This window comes from Misgurnus anguillicaudatus, chromosome 9 (genome assembly GCF_027580225.2).
Source record: "Misgurnus anguillicaudatus chromosome 9, ASM2758022v2, whole genome shotgun sequence".
Taxonomy (NCBI): Eukaryota; Metazoa; Chordata; class Actinopteri; order Cypriniformes; family Cobitidae; genus Misgurnus; species Misgurnus anguillicaudatus.
In genome coordinates this window covers 34,689,866-34,713,290 of record NC_073345.2, presented here as the reverse complement: position 1 = coordinate 34,713,290, position 23,425 = coordinate 34,689,866, and the positions used below count along the sequence as shown (strand labels likewise).

The 23,425-nt window shown below is 39.5% G+C and overlaps 2 protein-coding genes across 3 annotated transcripts in view; one reads left to right on the top strand and one right to left on the bottom strand.

Annotated features, from left to right (window-relative positions):
* The window catches only part of haus1 (HAUS augmin-like complex, subunit 1), a 54,843-nt gene that overhangs the window by 2,728 nt on the left and 28,690 nt on the right, over positions 1-23,425 (top strand). The window lies entirely within an intron of this gene.
* thbs4b (thrombospondin 4b) lies at positions 1,981-22,013 on the bottom strand. Its single transcript, XM_073871564.1, has 22 exons — positions 21,431-22,013; positions 19,810-20,007; positions 14,008-14,287; positions 13,808-13,914; positions 13,319-13,401; positions 13,175-13,226; positions 10,933-11,090; positions 10,482-10,619; positions 8,911-8,988; positions 8,675-8,827; positions 8,484-8,588; positions 8,291-8,396; positions 8,004-8,165; positions 7,781-7,899; positions 7,646-7,698; positions 5,374-5,566; positions 5,006-5,185; positions 4,880-4,928; positions 4,595-4,791; positions 4,340-4,512; positions 3,348-3,487; positions 1,981-2,419 (listed from the first exon to the last, which is right to left on the bottom strand). Exons 1-22 carry the CDS (start codon positions 21,504-21,506, stop codon positions 2,361-2,363), a joined length of 2,859 nt encoding a protein of 952 aa, XP_073727665.1. The 5' UTR covers positions 21,507-22,013; the 3' UTR covers positions 1,981-2,360.

Sequence of the window (23,425 nt, the reverse complement as noted above, 5' to 3'; positions counted from 1 at the left end):
GTCACGATTATGAAATTTGGCTGACGGTGAATTGTTTAATAAATTGTGACGATTATGATGGTTAATTGCCTCTTTATTGCTTTGACATTTAATTCTCATACATTTTTTTGTTTTTGTTATTTTCACAGATTGTTGTGATTATATTTAAATTAAATCTTTTGCAGGTTTGTCTGGCAGTGAATATTTATACACATAACACATTTAAAAGTAATCTGATACTATCTCGTTTAAACAGGCACTGCAGCTCCCCCTTGTGTTTTTTAGAGAGGTCTGCAATCATCGCAGTGATCTGAAATCATTGCGATGAGGTCAAACAATTGCGATGAGACGATTATTTAATCATTGTGACAGAACTAGCGCTAGAGAGCACTGTTCGTTTGAATGCAAAATACAATTTCACCTGTAGATGGGGGTAAATCCTACTTATTGTCCCTTTAAAAAAACATATTATTTTCCACATACCGTACACTATGCCATGCCTTCCTAAAACGTGTTGATTTTGTACAAAGCCTCCAATTGGCCAGCTAACCAGAACGTTGTGATTGGCCTGAATACCTAGAACTGTGACGCTCCTTACCACGTTTCAAAGATTAGCTCACATTGCAGTACTGACAGGAGTTAATATCGTCTTTACTACATTATCAATACGAGCCGAATCTGTTATAGAAAATGCAGATGACCAAGCTGCTTGATTAACTTTACCAGTGTGGCTTGAGCAGAACGTAGCAGATTGGTAAGGTAAGGATAATAAAACATTTAAACCATGTCTGCATTTGTGATCGTAGAAACGACAAACAACAATCGCTACTCTGCACTGCACAAAACTTGCGTTTGAGTGATGGTACATTCACACAGGGCGAAAGCGTTAACGCTTAACGGAAGGCTTGTCTTAAGCGTGTGGCCGCAACACATGCTCCAGTCTTCCATAAACATAATTGGCTGGCTCTGCCTAGGTTATTTACATAAGGCGATCTGATTGGCTGACGCATGCGTTGCCGCTTGAAAAGTTGAGAAATCTTCAACTTCTGCCGCGAGCAACGGCACTGACGCGGCGCCGACGGATCCACAATTTAGTTCAGCAACGCATGACGTCACCCATTAAAAGTAAATGGGAAGCGTTAACGCTTACGCCCGTGTGAATGCACTGTAATGGTTTAGTCAGTAGTAAATACTTTAAATATGAAAACATTGACTACTTACAGGCTGTGAGTCAGAAGCGGGCGGAGTTATGATATGATAGTGTCCACATCAACAGGCAGAGGAAGTAAATTGTAGCCTACGATCCATGTGTTTGTTGTAGTCCAAGAAAAATTTAAGTTTTAAATATTTTTTTAAATTTAAGTTGGAAACGATAACTCGCGTGACGTCATCGTTTACTTTGGGATTTGTACCTTTGCATATCGTTAACATGTACTAATACACACTTAAACACCAAAGGAAATGTAAAATCGCAAATCTGGGTCCTTTGGTGCGCGATGACACCTTGCCCTCTCACATGCCTATCCTATTGCTAAGTTGATCTGTCGTGTGTGTATCTCAGACATTCACGTAATCATGCTGCGTACAGTATAAGGTTTTTACGAAGGCATATAAAGGTGAGTGGTTGTGCAATTGACGTCTCTTCTTTTGAACGCGTTCTGGCGCGATTTGCAATCACACTTGCGCGTTCGGCGCCTGAGACCAAGTGAACCACGTCCGGGCCGGCCTGCAGATGTGATTTAACAAAAACCGCCCACGGACGGTACAGAGCGATCACACTAGTTAAACCAACCAGGCTATGAGAGACTCAAACGTGCTCGGGCGCGGTTTGGTTGGGATAATGTGAGTGCGCCCTTATTTTTAAGAGTGTAGTGAGCTGCCTATCTAGACAGCATTCTCAGGTATTATAGACCTGCTCCTGATGTGAAGGTATATGTCTTGGGTATCCAAAGCAGACTGGTTTAAACAGATGTATTGTCGCAGGGCCACAGAACATACGAATCTTTGTCAAAGTCATCAACATTTTATTTTTATTGTCAAACAGAATGTGAGACAGCAGGTTTAGATTTTTCCTTTTTATCATGATAACTTTTTCCTTATTTGTAAATATTGTCTTAACAGTACAGTGCGTTTGATGCAAATCTACCAGCATTCTAGGTAACTGTAACCGATAACAGAAGATACTATCCATATGTTATCTAAATGTTAAATGAACTAGTTTATTTTGGACCCAGTAAAAAAGTGGATTAAAAAAGGCATACACATTGTGTATACACATATCCCAATTTTACACACACATTGTGCAAAGCTGTGTTTTACACTTTTAGAAACACACATGTATGTGTGTAATGGTGCGAGTATATACACACACACTCAAGTGTTTACAATGGGTCCACGCCTTGTAATGTACTGAACTCCTGGAAATCCTCTGGAATGGTGTCTGTAAAGAAATATAATGGGGTACGTTTATGTTTGCATTCATGTGTGCGTTAAAGGAAAACACCACCGTTTTTCAATATTTTACTATGTTCTTACCTGAACTTAGCCAAATGTATACATACCTATCTTTTATCAACGCGTACACTTAATCTTTGTACAGGGCGTCGTGAATGTGTTAGCATTTAGCCTAGCCCCATTCATTCCATAGGATCCAAAAAGGGATGAAATTAAAAGCCACCAACTTCCATGTTTTCCCTATTTAAAGACTGTTGCATGAGTAGTTATAAGAGTAAGTAGGGTGGCACAAAACAAAATGTGCAATTTTTAAGCGGATAAAAAATGAGAACATTATTGTATGGTGGAAGAGCACTTAGTTTGCAGCTTGTTTTTTATCCGCTTAAAAAATTACGTTTTATTTTGTGCCACCATACTTACTTATGAAACTACTCATGTCTTTAAATAGGGAAAACATGGAAGTGTTTGGTGGCTGTTTGGATCCTATGGAATGAATGGGGCTAGGCTAAATGCTAACACATTCACAACGTGCTGTACAAATATTAAATGCACGCATTAAAAAAATAAAGACATGTATTAATTCGTCTAAGTTGAGGTAAGTACATAGTAAAATATTGGAAAACGGTGGTGTTTTCCTTTAAGGCTGGGTCGATACAATCATATATCGCTACAATTATTAACTTTAGATCCTTTAATGAATATTGATATCATTTTTAACAGTTCTAGTAATGAAGCAGCAGTTTGTATCTATGATTAGCACTAGTCAAAAGTAAAGCAGACACAGTGGATCTTTCTTACTCATTTTCTTACTCATATCATTTATGATATCATGATGTGATGAATCATATGTGTATCATATTGCATAGATGTTTTTGTAATAATATAATGGATGGATATGCAGTGGTGCTTCTTACCATTACAGCGGTACTTCAGGTTGGACCAGATGATATTCTCCTGAGAGAAGCAGAAGACACCCAATCTTCCACCTCTCATTGTGGTATCAATTGTCACCCCAGAGTCAGCAACCAGCTCTGACCCCTCATAGAAACGCACCCTTTAAACACACATAATGGTTCATTAGTGATGATTTGGCGATGAGTTGGAAACTCTAGGGTTGTGCCTTTAGACGATAGTATCGTGTATAGACGATCGTCAGACATTTCGCCAATAGGTGTCTTTTATGACGATAGTTGGTGATGGTTATTATTACCATCATAGTTTCACATTAACATGGGCATTGCATGCTTTTCCTTGCATGAGAGGGTTTTTGGGCTTTGCTTTGTGCGTGACAGGTTGTAACATGCACATATTTCTTCTCGCACGCACAAAGACTCAATGCACGGGTCTTGGACTCTTGCTCGGACCTGAATGTGGCGGCATGGACACCACCTACTACCTGAACTTGTAATGCGTATGATTCGGACTCTTCCTCATAGATGAGCTTGTAATACGCGCGGCTCTGACATTTCCTTGCACTAGAGAGATTGTTGGTGTGCAGAGGGTTAAAACCAGAGTGTGTTATTCCCGTTCCCGGCACGCAGGAATTTAATGATGCGCTCGGATTAATGGCATCAGTTTTAAGAAGGTTGTGGTCATGACAGTGTTGCCCTTGCTTCTTTTTTGTCCACCAATCAAGTGACTTGTCATAAATGAGTCAAAAATAAACAAATAAATAAATGAGTAAACTTCTACCCCGCCCCCGATACTACTGTGTATCGACGATCTTACAGGCTGACGATAGGACGATCTCAAAATGGTGCATATCGCCCAACACAAGGAAACACCCAGTTGGGGTCAGTCTGAGCATCACCCTTTATGTCCTGATGAACCGGCCTCATAAGGAATGACCAACTGATGGGATTTGTTGTGTGTCACCGATTAGTTGGTTGAGTTTTGTTTTGCTCACCTGATGTATCCGACCTGTGGGCGGTGCTGAAGATACCAGCGGTATGATACTTTATCTTTCCAGCCAACATTTCTTGGATCTTTCCACAGCAGACGCACCTGATCATTCGTGTCGCCGGTGTGCCAGAGAGAGTTTCTCAAATGCTCACCTGGTCCAGATTTAGATTTCACTGCCTGGGATTGAGATAAAGACACTTTGTTACTTTCATGCAAGACTTTCAAGAACTTCAAATATCTTGAAATTCAGGTAACGGACCTTTAGCTGAATGCCAGGTTCAGCCACGGCTCTAAAAGGTGTGGCCTGCCAGTACGTCTGCTCGGTTTGCTTCCACATCACCACGTAAAAACTGGAGGAGTCCTGGTATCCGAAGATGAAGCCGGCGTAGTCGTCATCAGTCACGGTATTCACGTGGAACGTACCCTCGAAATCGACGCCGCTGAATGCGGTGTAGCCTGATCATCGGAGAGCAGTGTGACATTGTTTTTTAGAAATAGATCATGTTAGTATATAACTCATGTGGTTAAAAAATAAGCCTCTCACCAACAGCAAGGCCTGGGTCACTGTTCATAGTCTGGACAATCTCCATTCCCTTGAGAGAAAGACAAAGAGTTTGTCAGAATTATCAGTACATCACAAACGGGATTTTGTCGGATAATGATCCGTTACCTGGTTCAGAACCACCCAGTTGGGATCAATCTGAGCATCACCTTCTGGGTCCAATACGACTGTCTGATAGGCTCTGAAGTCTGTCAATGTGATCTCTGCATTTTCAGGGCAGTTATCAATCCTGTCAATCACTTTGTCCTGGTCAAAGTCTGATTCGCATATATCACCCACTCCATCATCTGGATAGTGGAGAAACGAACAAGATATCTGTAATGTCAACGGCAGAAAACTTCTCCTAATTCCTTACGTTTCAAGGACGTCTTCACAAAGTTCCCAGGGGAGTAGATTAAACGTTACATTGTCTGTGTACGGCTTAGAATAATTTGTTAAGAACCAAAGTTCAAAGGCTTTTATGGTAAGTACTCATCATTGTCGTCCATCTGGTCAGGGTTGGGCACCAGTCGACAGTTGTCAGGTCCGGGAGGCAGCGTGTCAGGAATGCCATCGTTATCATCATCCTCGTCACATTCGTCTCCCAGTCCGTCTTTATCTGAGTCTAACTGGGAGCTGTTTATTACCAACGGGCAGTTGTCCTTGCTGTCTTGGTGACCATCACCATCACTTAGGGATGCAAGATATTATATAACAAAGGATTTGAAAATCTCAGTACATTAAGTTTTTTGTCTGCTAATTATTCTTATCAAATTGATGATGTATGAAAAACAGCTGATCTCACAAGCAGTGGCGGCAGGGGTGACTTCTTTTTCGAGGGTGCACGATGCAAAGCTTGTCAATGCGTGGAGCCCGTCGTGTGTGGCTTGTCACGTCAAAATATGTGTTTGATGCGTCATGTGCAGTGTTGGGGAAAGTTACTTTTAAAAGTAATGCATTTCAATATTATGTTTCTCCCCAAAAAGTAACTAATTGCGTTACTTAGTTACTTTGCATGGAAAGTAATGCTTACGTTACTTTTAAGTTACTTTTTCTTACTAGGCTGAGACTTGATCTCTTTCAGGCTTTGCAGGTGTTCTTTATGATCGCAAAAATGTCAAGCTCTGGCCTGCCATCTTCGTTTCTGACTCAAACTGTTTCCGCTCAGGCGCACAGAGTGCGTAATTCTATGTTAATATGTTCAGTTTAATTCAGTACATTATTTTATTTTTAAATTGAATTAATTGAACTGAAAAGTAACTCGCATTACTTTTTTTAAAAAGTATCTCAAATATTCATGTGTACATTTATAAAGTAATTCGTTACTTCAGAAAAGTAATATTATTACGTAATGCGTGTTACTTGTAATGCGTTACCCCAACACTGGTCATGTGAACCTATGTGCATCACGCGTCATGGCAAAATACGAGCCTGCTGCAGATGCATCAAAGGGGTTTATGATAAAAGAGACGCTGGCATTTGTCAGATGCTCGCCTAATCTCATGTTAATGAGATAATCAGAGTTTAGTGTTAAGTTAGTGTCTTTCAAATATTTTGTGATTGTGAGCGTCTCTTTTATTATAAACCCTTTCAAATCATGTGCAGCAGGCATGTATTTTGAAATGATGCATGATGCACATGGGTTCCCATGATGCACCGAACCCATATTTTGACATGATGAGCCACACACGTGATACTCTGAACACATAACCTCACCCCTAATGCTGCATTTACACCAACTGCGGTAGAGGCGTGAAGTGCGAGTGATTTCAATGTTAAGTCAATGTGAAGACATCCGCGGGGCGGATGAGGCGTTTGGCACGACGCGAAAGATGCGTTTCCGCCTCATTCGCACGTCAGGCACGAATTGAGCATTGTGCGCGGTACACGCGAATAGTGCTTTTGTGCATTTTGCGGTTCACGCGAATTTGCGGCTGACGCCCGAGTTGAAAAATTTGAACTTTGGCGGAATTTCGAGCCGCGTTAACCAATCAGGAGCCTGCTTGCTGCTGTGGCAGCAGCCCAGCCCGGAGTCACTCATTCAACCTAAAGGAACGTTTGATATTGTCCGTAAGCAGTCACCCGAAGCTATACGACACAAGTTCTTATTTCTATAGAGGAATAAAAAGTACCTCGCTTGGAAGAGTGACAGTGAGGACATTGGGCAACCTGGTATGTTGTAACACACATTTCACTTTTGAGTCACGTGACGTTTATCGACCCGCGCCATTTATTTTCCCCCTATAGTAAGGTTACCAAATACAAACCGGTAACTCTCTTGATAAATGCACAACATCAGTCATCTTGCAAACAGACAACCGCATAGCACTTGCCCCTCCCACAAGAAGCGGATTTTGCCTATGAAGCGCTTCAAATGCTTGCTTTTTCCGCCCGTCTACTTTGTCTACACGCGCGAATGCATTCAAAATGTTCAAGCGGCAAACTAGGCGCGCGAGACGCGATTTTGACGCCTGAAACGCGGTTGGTGTAAACGCAGCATAACTGTGCCCCTAACCCTAATGGCACAGGGGCAAAACCTAGTGGTCGTACAAATGAATACGAATTCACCTCCACCTCAAAAAATATTTATGAATTGCCATGAGATAGCGTTGGAAAAAACTGACATACACTTATATACACTTACTACTGATACAATCTTATTGCACTGGCAGAATTTATGTTTACATTCTACATACAGAAATATATGAATCTGAATCACTTGTCGGTTCTTACTTATGGAATAGGGAGTCATTTTTTGTAGTGTCATACCTGTCTTGATTTGTGTCACAAGAGTCTCCAACAAGGTCATTGTCAATATCAGACTAGGAAGAAAATCGAATGCAAACATTATTTTATGAAAGAAATAATTTTTGGGAAATTTGATTGTATGTTGACTGAAAATACCTGGTTTGGATTTGGGATATCAGGACAGCTATCGCATGCATCTCCCACTCCATCCCCATCACGATCCAGCTGATCACGATTTTTCACCAACTGGCAGTTATCCAGAATGTTTCTTATCCCTAACGTTAAGAAAAGGCATAAAAATGGGGATGACTCAGCAGCAGAAAGACAAAAGGAGAAATCTTTTGTCAGAATTAATTAGTTTGTGTATGCAATCCGTTACCGTCTCCATCCATGTCGTCGTCACATGCATCTCCGAGGCCATCTGAGTCTGTGTCTCTCTGGTCAGGGTTATCCACTCTGATGCAGTTATCACATGCGTCTCCATGACTGTCTTTATCCTCGTTCTTCTGATCTATATTTGGCGTCAACCAGCAGTTATCCTAATCCATACACATCAAAAGCATGTTATTTCTTTATTCTCTGACTTGAGACCAGCCATAGAAACACAAGATGAAAGAAATTGATTGAGCTATGCCACCAGTGATGCCATTTATGTGTGTTTATCCTTCTCATTAATTATTTTATCCCCATCTGCATCTGGGTCACATGCATCACCTTTACCATCGCCATCTGCGTCCTCTTGTCCCGAGTTTGGAACGCTTACACAGTTATCCTGGTTGTAAAGACACAATATAAATCAGTTGTCCTTGAGAGTATCACCAGATCAAGTAGGTATCGACTGCATTGTTGCTATAGTTACCTTTCTGCAGGTTGGGTCTCGGCAGCGCAGCTTCTCGTCAGGGTAGCCGTCGATGTCGGTGTCTTTTCCACAAAGGAAACCGTTTCCAGCCCACCCAATGCCACACTAATTCAAACACATTTTGCATTTACCTTTCAGCATGATATTTTATCTTTCAGTTTGTGTGACCGTGTGCTTTAAAAGTAGCCTACCTGACATGTGATGGTCCCATCTCTCTCCTCATTGCACTGAGCGTTGGGATCGCAAGGGTTATTCAGGCGGTTGCCGCAGTTTTTCTCTGGCCTACAACCTTTGTTCTGGTCACCTGTGAAACCGGTCTTACATCTGCCACATTGATACGATCCCTACAAACAAACAAAATGTTAACATGGTTCATGACATATACAAGAAGATCTCTTAGCATAATTGTGTAGATTCCAATTCTTACCACAGAGTTCGTACAAATGGAATTGGCAGTGCAGCCTCCATTATCTGGACCTTTACACTCGTCAATATCATCACACACCTATAACAAAACGTATATAAGAGATTAAGAGATTTATACTTTTTGTGCTCTAGACCCGTGTGTTGCTTTGAGCATCACACTTATTGCATTGCATGTTTCTATTTTACAAATTTAACGTATTTGCATGCACAAGAGACGCAAAATGTGAACCGCCCCAAACCTGCCGTCTTGCATTCTGTGACAATAAAAAAAATTTGATTTTGATGAATTTGAAGTCACATTGAATATGTGTGGATTGGCAATCATCATCACGCAATGTATGTAATCTGAGTTGTCTGGAAATCATCAGCTTCCTTGATGTCACCAAATTATGCATGCGTTGCAAACCATAACCAGTACACAATGTGGTTTTGATGGTAGATCAACTACATGGCTTAACACAATTCATTGCATTGGGAAAAGTTAATAAGAGTAAAATGAAAGAGCCTTAAAGGGATAGTTCACCCCAAAATGAAAATAATGTCATTAATGACTCACCCTCATGTCGTTCCAAACTCGTAAGACCATTCATCTTCGGAACACAGTTTAAGATGTTTTAGATTTAGTCTGAGAGCTTGTTGACCCTTCATTGAAAGTCTATAGTCCCTTTCACACATACAGTCTTTACTGGTAATTTACTGGTAAATTGCAGTTAACATGTCATGTGTGAACAGAACCTTTCCGGTAAATCAGTGCTCCCAATTTACCAGTAAGACAGGTTGTAAGATTAACGGTAATTTGCCGGTAAGCGCTGTGTGTGAACGAAAAATATAGCATTACCGGCATTTAGATGACGTCAGACCGCGCTGACAGATCGGGCGGGCCAATCAGAAAGTTTTTTATACAGGTGACGCGGTTTCCCCCAGACTGTTTACGGACGTTTCCACACACATGTTGCTTAAAAGTCGAGCACACCTGAAGTTAACATCCACATTTCTTCACCAAAGTTGTTTACCATCTAATTGCCAACTTGCCGACATCCTTAGCACACCATCTGTGAAGCCTAATGTGCAAACGCGCAGGTTCCGTTTGACGCCGCCTAACGCAATGTTGTTTGGTCACGAGCAACTTCGCGGCCGTTTGCCACAGATGTGAAAACAACAAAATACGGACCGTGGATATTAAGTCATAACCCGCCGTTTACAAATACGACACGGACAGAGCTCGCCGGCCGGGCTTCACAACAGAGGCGGAAGACAAGACAATGCTGAATCAAGTCATAATTTTTGTTATTTTGGACCAAAATGTATTTTAGCTGCTATTCTAACTGACCCACTGATGTCACATGGACTACTTTAACGCTGTTTTTAGTATCTTTCTGGACATGGACAGTATGCCATACGTAGATTTTCAATGAAGGGTCCACAAGCTCTCGGACTAAATCTAAAACATCTTAAACTGTGTTCCGAAGATTAACGGAGGTCTTATGAGTTTAGAACGACATGAGGGTGAGTCATTAATGACATTATTTTCATTTTTGGGTGAACTATCCCTTTAAGCCCTCAATGACACACCTGCTTATGTGTTTGTGCAAAGGCCACACCTACACCTTCCACTGCTTTGCCAGTAAATCCACGCGGGCAGGCTTCACAGCGAAACCCTGGGGCCATGTTAACACACCTCACACCAGGGAAACAAGGATTAAACTGGCACTGCAACAGATACACAAATGCTTTCAGTGGCATTCATTAATTTATACAGGATTTCGTAGGAATTTTTTTAAGGAACCATATAATTTCATAAAATGCATGTATGCATTATTTATTTCCCCACAATTTTTAATTTATTAAATCAAGATCTTCCCCGTTCTTGAAAAGCAGCCTTTTGGCAAAGCCTGCATTAGATTTTGATAAATATCAGAACGTTTTGTGAGTTTATAACATTTCGCGTTAGCCGCTAAGCTCAAGGAAAATAGTTTTTTTCATGACTATAAACTCTAACAAATAAAAAACGTGATCAATGTACCTCATCAACGTCGTCACAGCTATATCCATCCCCTGTGTAACCATCGGGGCATGGTCCGCACTCCACCCCATCTTCTGTTTCTAAGCACATATCATCACGGAAACACACTCCAGGAACGCACTTTGGTTTTGTTACCGGCTCATCTGTTCCACCCAAACCTGGAAATGAACCAATTATAAGCTGCATGTGGTGGTTGGATGTATTTGTGAGTAAACACATCATGTTTGCACCCTTTTTAAAAATCAGCTTAAGCTTTAGAGTTTATTTTTGGCTCATCCGTGTCATAGTCACGAAATTAAAAACTGTTGATCTCTTCATGGACCTGAATTTCTTGCTTCTTTCATATCACTCAGAATGATCGTTGAGTTGTCATGTTAATCATAAAACCCATTCACGCAGCACTGCAGGAAATTTCCGTAAATTGGCAGAGAGGCTTCTGTGTGAACACAAAGACTTTTCGTATAATTTCCGTAATATCAGTGTGAAAATTGCTGTAGTAACAGTCAATAAATCTAGTCGTTATTGTTTACCTACCGATGACACCCTAACCAGTCCTTCCATCTCTCAGTTTTTTTGTGATTGTTGCGGGCAAAAATTCTTGATTTTGCCGCATGTTTCTTAAAAAATGCAATGGAATATGAGGTATATTTATGCAGTTTTATGCTATGAAATTGCAGAAACTTGCAAAAATATCGTAAATTAGCAAAAACTGCGGGATAAACTGTTTGCAGCTTTTGCAGCTTTTCAATGATGTTCATATCACATAATCACGTCACTTTATAACGTTCCCATGAAAACGGGGGATATGGCTGCGCTTGTGTGAAGTAAATGCAAAAAATGTAACTTTCTGCTAAGATATATGTGATTTTTGCTACAAAACTGCAGGGATTATGAAATCATGCAAGCCCCTTGCTGATTATGCATTGAATCATGCGATCGCATAATCATGTTTTTCTGGAGGGACTGCCTAACCTTAACATTTGGAAGCAGTGAAGTTTTAAAGGCGGGGTGGACGATCTCTCAAAGCCAGTGTTGACATTTGAAATCACCCAAACAAACACGCCTTCTTTTGATAGACCTGCCCCACACATATGCAACCCAGGCAACGCAGCCCAGTCTCACGAAATTTCGTTATATAGTCACATAATTTTTTAATAATTTTTTCGTGAATTTCCGTGTTTTTTCATGATTGTATAACGAATTCCTGTTTTTGTGTGATTATCACGTATTGGTTACTCAACTGTACTGTCCTATTTTTTTACCATTGTCGCTTCTGTTTAGGGTTAAATTTACATAAAATGACATCTCTACTCAAACCCAAATCGAACCCTAACGCCAGGCGACATATTAAAAAATAAATCAGAAAAAGTAGTATAAACCAATGTATTAATGGACATTCTAATGCAAGCACCAAATCTAACCCTAAACCGAAGCAACAATGGTTTAAAAATAGGAAAAAGCAGATGAGTAACCAATACGTAATAATCACACAAAAACAGGAATTCGTTTTACGATCACGAAAAACACGGAAATTTGTGATAATATCACGAAAAAAAGAAACAAAAAATAACGTGACTATATTGCGAAACCTTGTGAGACTGGGTAGGGCAATGATGTTGGTTAGTAAAATGGTAAATGGTAAATGGACTGCATTTATATAGCGCTTTTAACAGACCTATGGCCATCCAAAGCGCTTTACAAGTTTGCCTCACATTCACCCATTCACGCACACATTCATACACCGACGGCGGTGTCAGCCATGCAAGGCGCCATCCAGCTCGTCGGGAGCAGCTGGGGTTAGGTGTCTTGGACACCTCGACACTTGGTCCGGTGGAGCCGGGGATTGAACCACCAACCTTCCGGTTTGTAGACAACCTACATGAACCACATAGACACGCCTCTTACTGCTGATTGGCTACAAAGTGTGTTTTGGTACTTGGCCCGACTCCCTTTTCCAAAGCCTTTCTCAAAAGTCGTGCACCCGGCCTTTAATGATTAATTACAAATGGAAAAGAAACAATACAGCGTGTGCTCCCAAATGGCAGAAAGAAAAATGTGGTTCAGGCATAGTAAACTTTCTATTGAAATACATTAGATTAAAAGTCGCGCTGAATAATGTGATAAAAAGAGAAAAGCCATGTCCATGAACACCAATATTTAGATATGACTATATCACAAACTGATGTGGGTTGTTTGTATCTTAAAATATTGCACATGCATTTTATAATTTGGCTTGTCTTACCACAGGCCTGGCACTCAGAGATTGTGTTTCTAAGAAAAGACGTCTCCTTCACCTGTAAACGCGTGCACATAAACATAAACAAATTAAAGGACTAGCCTAAATAAAAGATTGGAAATTAAGAGTATTAAAGAAAGATTATTTTACCTGCTGAATGAGAACATCTTTTAGCTCATTTATGACCTTTGTCAGCTCCAGCATTTGGGTCGTAAGCTGTTTAGTGTTTAGCCCTTAGTAAACAAACACATAAAAAAACATATAATAAACAAGCATTGCCTTGCCTAATGATGAGTGCTCTCATTAAAAATGCATTTGTGTTCCTGTAGCTCAAATGATAGAATATTTGGCAAAGCAAAGGTCATGGGTTCGATCAGGGAACACGCACACTGATGGATACAAAAAAATTAATGCTAACTATCTTTGAATGAACCATCTGTGAATTGCTTTTTTTATCTCTATTTGTGTTTCACAAAACTGATTCCAGTATACGATGACCGAATTGTCTTGTTAAATAATATACTAAGTGTTAGGCTAATCTTTCTCATTTCCAATAATGTTATTTATCATTGTCAGGCTTGGATGAACTACTACTGGTAGTGATTGTCTTCATTATTATAGTTTTTACTTAATTGTTACCTAAAGTCTGTACGGAGTCGCTCTGATGGGTGTGGCAATCCTGCAGTGATGCAACATTTTCCACTGAATCGCCGTATGCCAGTTTAAGCTCCTCCAGCTCCTCTTGCCCATCAAAACACAGAAACCACAGTGGTCCGTTTATACGGGCACGTGAAGCAAAGCGACAGCACGTGCGTAACTAATAAACGTTGTATACTTGCGCTTTCCCCTGCATAGTTTTGAGCTCCACTCCCTGGTCATCGTTTAGGCCATTAAACACAGCCGGTAAATCTCTCAGGGTCTCCACCAGTCTGCAGTCCAGGTGTATCTCCACACCTGGCACAGGTAACACTCCCTGGCCCTGTGGAAATGCCCCCGGCCCGCCCACTTCTAGTCCTTTCAAATGAAAGAGCAAGCGGTGCTTCTCCCCGTCGGCCAGTTTTAGATTGTTAAAGGTGACGGTACTCATCCTGCCATCTCTGCGAAGGTATCGTAAGCTAGCTACAGAGAGACACAAATGGGTCAGTGACAAAAACAGTTTGGCAAGATGAGAAATTCAAAAATCTTTTAAAAAAAACTTGTTTTAAAAGCATGCATCAGGTTTATTTCAATGCACAAAGTATATTTATGTTAGTTTTATGCAATAAAAAATTACATTTGCACCATTTTTATGAAAGTTAAGACTGAATGGACCTGAAAATGTCAAATGGTGTAACCACCAATCGCACCAAAGAATGAGAAATATTCAATATTTTATCCACCGTGATGGCACGTAAACATAATCATTTTAAAATAATATTTTTGTTAGTTATTTCTAAATGTATATTTTAATGTGTTTTTGTAGTATATTTGTCCTGACATATGCTGAAAACTGCTCTGTTTTCTAAATAATCTTTTAAAAAATTATGTAAAAATGTATGTAAAAAATCATATTACACTAAACTAGATGATTATATTTAAGCAGTGTCGCTCGAGTAGGAGTGTGATATAGCTCTATATCATCACGGCTGTGATTAGGCCAGAGGCACGAGCTATATCACACGACTCCGAGAGCGATATTGCTTTTATACAACAGTTCGACGGCACACGTTTGAAAAACGAAAACTAGAAAACAACAACGGAGTTATTTTAAAAGCCTCTTTGTTTGAGAACTACTTCTTCCGCCACGGATTTGAGGGCGGCCAGAATGACAGGTAAAACTTTCGGCTGCTTTGAATCTCATAACAACTCAATGGACGGAAAAGCCGTTTCTTTATATTACCGTTTCTTGGTCACAAAGTGTAGTTTTAAGATTAGTTCAGTCGAGAATGTATCTGTATTATATTTAAATCTGCAGTCGATTAGTAAAGATAGCGCCTGTTTGAACGTTTGCTTAGTGAGATTCGGTACGTATGAGAACCAAAGCATGAGCGGACGTCAGTGTTCACTCGCCCCGCTGACCACCGCCCTCTCTGGGCTACATCTCTGAAAGGTATTCGCTGGCTCTCATGTTGGCCTTGTTTGTTTATGATCGTCAAAATGAGATCAAATCAGCAGTATTTGGTGTCATGATCAAACTAGTACTTGTTTTTTTATTCATATTTAGTGTCTTTTGTGTTTGTTATTGTTTTGGCGCGAGGTAAAAGTTAATAAAACTATACTTGTGTAACGTTACTATTGCTTTCTCATTTATTCTTAACGTGATACGAGCACTCGATTATTATTATTAAACTTTGTTCTTGTCAGTACTATACAAAACGGTGTTTTATAAGTGTCAGAGATATGTTTTTGCATGCTGCTTATAAATATACCAGTGGGGATATCTCATAACATGTTTTAATAGTCACGTCACGATAAAGTAAATGATCAATGTCCACATTTAAAAGCTGCGGGGCTTACCTGCAGTTCCACGGTGTTTTCGCGTTCTGATAAAAGATATAGCTCCAGAAAAAAACGAGTGTTTATATTCCTCTTTCCAAGTGTTAATCGTCCACACGATGTGACAAGACATTTCTCCCATTAACTTTAACGTAACATACAAGAGCGCTGATCTTTGACTGATCAGACTGATTTATGAGCTAGTAAACTAATAAGACACACGGAGAGTGATTCAAACGGCGCCAGTGGCGGCTCCAGAGATTTTCTGATGCAGGAGCTATGGGGATGCTCAACACTTAAGAGAAGGTGCTTTACATTTTGGGGCATTTCATTAAGGAGGTCGCATCGGACCACCCTTTATACACGCGTACACGCCCGCATTAACTAGCCTATACTCGTTCCACGACTATGTAAAAGTATTCAACACAAGGGCAATAGTTACAACATACATAAGCCTGCCAATGTAAACCTCTGAAAATAATATTTCACAGATCTGTCACAGTCTAGCCTTGAATACAACGGAGCTGCAAACGCAGCAACAGACACTGTGCACGCTTCGGCTTAAAATGCTCAGATCACGAAATCACACAGGCAGTTATCAACACTAGTGATGAATCAGCAATATTGTTTCTATTGTTGGAGCATCATAGGGTGACCATACGTGCCATTCTTACCGGACCCGGATGCGTCCTGTCCAGGATTTCGGGTGCATCTTCTGGAAGTCGTATTTGTCGACCGCATACGTCATAGAGGATTATTATTATTATTACAGAAAAGCAACCGTTACATTTTAAGGTAAGAATGAAACTACGATTGTATCTCTTATGTTTTTAACTGAATGGCGTATGCGGTCAACAAATACGACTTCCGGAAGACGCACCGAAATCCTGGATAGGACGCGTCCGGGAAGAATGACACGTATGGGCACCCTATAGATGTAACAATGCAGAGCCAAGATTTGTTCTTTAAACAACAAATTAATTCAATTTGTAATAGCCAACAGAGGGGAAAATCAAGCACTTATCATAGACGTCTTCACATCAAAACAGCATCATCAATGATGTTGACGCAGTCAAGGGTCCTCGTTCTCTCCGTATTTATAGCCAAAAGTGCCAGATTACTGGTCCTAGTGTGTCCACCGCTGTTCCTCGGGTAGTTTTTGGTGTATCCATTTTGGTGTATTTTACTTGGCTAATTTCTAAACTCGCTATCAAAAACAAACTGCCGTGCGTTAAGGTCAAAAGTTCACCGGGCGCTGCACCCATTGGCCAAAGAAGATCACATGTTTTGGCGTCATGTTATTTTAGCTAAATATATATTTTTTAATTATTATTTAACTCCCTTTTTTAACAACACGAAAACACTATTCAAACATGACATTAAAATATAAATAGAAAAATGACAGACATTTCTTGGGGGTGCTGGGCGGGTGCTATTGATATTATAGCCGGAGCTACAGCACCACCTAGCTCCTCCCTGGCGCCGCCACTGAACGGCGCGTCTGTGTTTTTCCATTCAGAGATGAGCCTGCTTAGGACCTCCATTCACTAGGTGGCGGAATAATACGAAAGGTGAAGCGGTTACAGTGCTGTTATCAGCACAATATCGTATAGCTCTTAGCCAATCAGATTCGAGAACCAGAAAGAACTGTTGTATAATTGAATATATTTATATTTTCATTTAAAAAATATTAGTTACACCAATTGACACAGACCGGTATACACCACATTGACATTTTTGCAATTATCCCCCAAATATTCTTTCAAAATGAAACAAAAGAAACTTAAGACTTGGTCCTCAAAAAAAAAGAATGTATGCAAGTAATCTGCAAATTTATTTAGACATTTTACCTTTTTACATTTAATTGAACCATACGGACACAAAATAATAAACGTCACATCATTGACCCAAATATTAAACCAAAATGTTTCACTGTTATATCTTTATTTATATTTACACTAATTTACAACATATTCAATAACGTATTTTAAGTTTGATTTAATTTCTACACTCTTGTCATTAAATTATCTTTATTATACCTCAAAGTTACATATTGGTACCATATCTGTGACAGCTTTTGTACCATTTTTTTCTGAGAGTTTACAGTATATAAATAAAGTGAAATGAATGCATTACTGCAGCTTAATTAGTTAATCATTTTGACAACACATTTATTTGACTTAAATCATTAAAGTTATCATGAAATAAAAACAAACAAACCATATTTACCTAAAGGGCACCTATTATGCCCACTTTTACAAGATGTACTCTGTTAGAAATTTCTGTAGAAATTACAGTATTACTTGCATCTGTTTGACAGTAAATTACTGTAGATTTAGATTTTTGTGTAGAAATTACAGTATAACTGGGTAGTGGCAACTAGGTGCCACTAACATACTGTAGATTTGACATTTATGTTATTTTTTGACAACAGTTTGTTCAAAGTTAAATGAACATGAAACATTTTTAGTCTTTATCTTCTACAGTAAGTTACTGGCAACCAGCTGCATAATTACAGCTAATGTTTTACAGTGCTGGCAATAGTTTGTTAAAAGTTAAATGAACAATAAATATTAACAAGTCTTTATCGTTACAAAATAAAACTATAAAATAAAAGCCTCATGCAAAGCATCCTGGGAACCAAAATCTGAAGAAAAAAATGAAAAAAAGTTAATGAGTTCTCAGAATACTTTGCATGAGGCTGTTATTTTATAGCTTTATTCTGTAAAGATTTATTTAACTTTAAACACACTGTTGCCAGTAAATAACATACATTTAAATCTAAAGGAAGTTACTGGCAAACAGCTGAATAATTACAGCAGATTCACTGTAAAAAAAAAATCTGTAGAAATTACAGTGTTACTTGCAGCTGGCTGCCGGTAACTTACTGTAAATTTGAATTTATGTTATTTACTGGCTAGAGTTTGTTCTAAATTAAATAAATATTAAATATTAACAAGTCTTTAGTAAAACTATAAAATAATAGCCTCATGCAAAGCATTCTGGGAACCAGAAATCATCATCAACCTTTTTCAGTTTTTTGCTTCAGATTTTGTTTTCCAGAATCCTTTGCTGGATGCTGTTATTTTAGTGTTACTCTGTAAAGACAAAGACTTGTAAATGTTTAATGTTCATTTAACTTTGAACAAAATGTTGCCAGTAAGTAACATCAATTTAAATAACACTGTCTCACACCCATGGCGTCAATATTTGACGACACTTGACCATGCGTCAATATGTTGACGCGGAGGGTATACCTTTCGCGTCATTTTTTGACGAACTGGGGACTTCAATACTATTAGGTACGTGAAATTAAACAGTTGTCGCCTGGCATTGGGGTTAGGGAAAGGTTTGGGTAGGGATGTCATTATGTAAATCTAACCCTAAACCGACGCGAAAATGGTAGAAAATGGTAAGAAAATAGGAAAGAGAATGCAACGGACTTAATAGTATTGAAGTCCCCAGTTCGTCAAAAAATGTCAACATATTGACGCATGGTCAAGTGTCGTCAAATATTGACCCCATGGGGTGAGACTGGGTTGATTTAAATCTATGGTAAGTTACCGGCAACCAGCTGCAATAACACTGTAATTTCTACAACATTTTTTTACAGTGTTTTTTCAGTGTATTATAAGTATGCCAGAATATGTCTGTGAAATTTCATCTTAAAAATGCCTCAATGATCATTTATTTAGCATGTTAAAAATGCCTTTATTGGGGTGGGAACAAAAATGTGCTGTTTTTGTGCCTGTACCTTTAAATGCTCTTTAAGCGAGCAATAAAATAGATCTGATTCCTGTTAATACAGACTGAGACAATAGTATCTCACTATTGAGACAGGGCGGACAGCATACAGCTTGCTGATTGTAGACTGTCAGTCAGTGGCTGTGGGCGGAGCTTTGTCAGTGTGACATCACATTAATAAGAGAATCAAAACAGCATGTCTAATGAGAATGCTTTGGTTTTTAATGGGGAATAAAAAAGGAGTGGGTGGATTTTTTCCATTGTAGGGTGGTTGTGTGCCAAAACACACACTTATGTCCAAACACCTTGTAAAAGTGGATTTTGTATAATAGGCGCCTGTTCCCGGTTACATTATAATCAATTTATAAATGCAGAAGAAAGCTTCCCTTTACACTAAAAAGTCTTGTCAAAAACATTCATACCTTTATTGAGTTTTCCCATCACGGTAAACTCAAAGTACTTGCTGTTGTCTCGCGGATTATATAGGCTGAATATGGATGTTCCGGTTCTGGGTTGAAGTCGGAACGTTGTGAGAATAAAGAGCTCTGTTACTCCGTGCTCTGCCAAACCCCCGTGCAGGAGATCTGGCAGACAGTCCGGCGAAGTTAAGAGGTTATAAACTGCGAAAGGAAACATTAATATAAGGTTATATAAGTGTGATACAAGGGGTTATTCAAACACAAAGCATCCCGCTCACAAATATAAAGTTGTTCTTTATGCTAATGCATGCTGGGAATGTTGCCCAAGTCTTTTTAGGTTGATGTCATTTTGTTAGACAGTAAATACTGTCGCTGTTCATGTAGCCAGTTGCATATGAGTTTAAGACTTTGTAGCTCTGTGAAGTTTCAAAAAAGTAAACCGCTAGACTGTCCATTTGGACGGTGTAATATTGGTGTTTGTGGCAGCGAAGACATGAATGATGTTTAATGTTTGTTCTGTTGGGTTCAGAACAAAGTAACAGCTCTTGATGAATATCTTGAGCTCTGAACAGAAACACGTTCCTGTAACGGCTGATATAGATGATGGAATCGAAATTGACATTAACAGGGATCGAATTGGATCTTCATTAAAGGTTTAAGTGGAAAACTTCATGAAAACCAGGTGAAAATGTCACTATCGGATGTCAAATACAGATGTGGGTTGTTATGGTGATGGCGGCCTGCCATTGGCTGAGCAGGCAAATATTACGGCATAAAAACGATTACAGTAATACCGTAATGACATCTTTCCTATAGTTTAACAGCAAGAGATGACCAGACTTATTTTCATGCCTCGGCAATCAGTAAAAGAATCGAAAACTAAAACTAAATATTCTCAAAATCCAAGGTTCTGGTTGGAAAAATTCTAGGAAGCTCAACAAGAGCAAACAGTTTCAATTCCAGGCCACTAAACCGCTATTCCATCTTCTCTTTGTTTCACATTACGTGCGCTTTTTCTTCCTGACGTTTTGTGATAAAAGAAGTCAAATTTGGCTGCTTTTTTTCTTGATCGAATGCATTAGCCGGTTTACAAATGATGTGCTGAAATGTTTAGATGCAGAATCTGATTGCCAACATATGTGTTTGGGTTTTATTTATTATTTGTCACCGTAATGTTTAAACATGCACTGACAAACAGCTTCAAATAAATGTTGCATTGGCCAGCCTGTCTGTTTGTTTTCAGAAAAGACATTATGATTTCTGTAGCCATGAATTAACAAACATTAACACACACAGATCTGTCTCTTTCGCCAGTAACACAACGAAATTGAACCCTGATGTGTTGTGATAAACACATCCACATTGCAAGCATAGACAAATTAAGAAACAAATGGAATGGAAAGAAATGAAAATGTGGCATACAGAGAAGGAGAAACAAAGACACTTAAAAAGAGAGAGAGAGAGAGATGAAGAAATCAGGCGTTGACATTTACAGCTCAACGTGAGATTTTACGAGGCGAATGAAGAAAGCAAATAAGTTGCAAGAATCCTACTAAAGTTCTTATACTTAAAAAAGTTCAATCAAAACTTGCTTTTAAAATGAAATATTACTTCTCGTACTCACCGGTTGATTCTGCGTTGGCCGAGCTGAGACTCAAGATGAAAGAAACGGCCGTGAGGAGATGCATTACGCCAGACATCTTTGACCACAACCTTCTGCCTACCTACAGAAGGACTGTGTGTATGTGAACTAATCTTTGATCCCTATGTCTCTTCAGCCAATGTCTGGTTTTTTAGGGTATGAATGTGTATTTGTAAGTGGCTAGATCAGTAAAAGTGATTGAACCTTCAAGAGCTCTGTGAAAAAGAGTGTGTTGGTTTGAGGGACAGGAGAAAAGAAGTAGTCCTGAGTGCCTTTGAGCTTTAATGATGTGTGTGTGTTGGGTTGAGGTAACAGGCTGTCTATCAACTTACAGCAGCTGTGGTGGGCGGGGTTATGAGTCTAACAGACGCCTACATGCTGTGTGGGCGGAGCTGAAAGCGGTGCCGTAAAAACGGCAGGGCCAGGATTACGTTTGAACTCTTATTGGTACCTTTTTATGAGCTTCCATTTGTTCCAAATCCTCGTCCTTCTTTCCATCCATCCGTCATTACTTTCTCATGTTGTCACACATTTTCCTGTCATTTTCACTGACAGGTGCTATTAAAACGTCTGCTGAGGTGGGCAGTTGTTTGAAGATAACTGGACGGATTTGCTAACGTTCCATAAATGTCTGATTCGTGTGCAAAGGATTGCCTAAATATATACTAAACTGGGATTCACAGGTGAATTCATTTACATCTATGTTTAGCAATACAAAATCAATTTGAACTACTTATTAAAGGTTATCCAGAATAACTTTTACATAGGACACAGAAACAAAATACATGTCACTGTTGTTCATACTTAATCATAAGAAAATCCAATAACCTTACACTGAAAGAATGAAATATCTAAAGGCCAGAAGATCACTATGACTTGAAGTGGGGCCTGTTTTAACTTAATCTTTAATCTAGCTGGTAACAACCCAAAACATATGCCAACCTCGTATCAACGCTCTGGCACAAAAACATTCGTGACACCATTACAACCTTATAACAACGCTCTGGCAACCCCCCAAAAAACCATTCATGACACCATTACATCTTTATATCAACGCTCTGCCACCCCCCCCCCCCAAAAAAAACAATTCATGACACCATTACAACTTTATAGCACCCCCCCAAAAAAAACCCATTTACGACACCATTACAACCTTATAACAACGCTCTGGCAACCCCCCCCCCAAAAAACATTCATGACACCATTACATCTTTATATCAACGCTCTGCTAACCCCCACCCCCCCAAAAAAAATAAATTTACGACACCATTACAACTAACAACGCTCTGGCAACCCCCCCAACAAAAAAACCATTCATGACACCATTACAACTTTATAACAACGCTCTGGCAACCCCCCCAAAAAACATTCATGACACCATTACATCTTTATATCAACGGTCTGCCAACCCCCACCCCCCCCCAAAAAAAACAATTCATGACACCATTACAACTTTATAGCAACCGCCCCCCCCCAAAAAAAAAAACATTTACGACACCATTACAACTAACAATGCTCTGGCAACCCCCCCAACAAAAAAAACATTCATGACACCATTACAACTTTATAACAACGCTCTGGCAACCCCCCCAAAAAATATTCATGACACCATTACAACCTTATAACAACGCTCTGGCAACCCCCTCAAAAAAAACTTTAACGACACCATTACAACTAACAACGCTTTGGCAACCCCCCCAACAAAAAAAACCCCATTCATGACACCATTACAACTTTATAACAACGCTCTGGCAACCCCCCCAAAAAAACATTCATGACACCATTACAACCTTATAACAACGCTCTGGCAACCCCCCAAAAAAACATTCATGACACCATTACAACCTTATAACAATGCTCTGGCAATCCCCCCCAAAAAAACATTCATGACACCATTACATCTTTATATCAACGCTCTGCCAACCCTCACCCCCCCCAAAAAAAACAATTCATGACACCATTACAACTTTATAGCAA

Excerpts from the sequence above, each read along its gene's own strand:
- thbs4b (XM_073871564.1), bottom strand. The coding sequence starts at position 21,506 with ATGTCTGGCGTAATGCATCTCCTCACGGCCGTTTCTTTCATCTTGAGT. Across the intron at positions 8,989-10,481 it reads TTGCACAAACACATAAGCAG|GTGTGTGATGATATTGACGA; the intron begins GTGTGTCATTGA and ends GTTTTGTTATAG. Across the intron at positions 4,929-5,005 it reads ACTGGGTGGTTCTGAACCAG|GGAATGGAGATTGTCCAGAC; the intron begins GTAACGGATCAT and ends CTTTCTCTCAAG.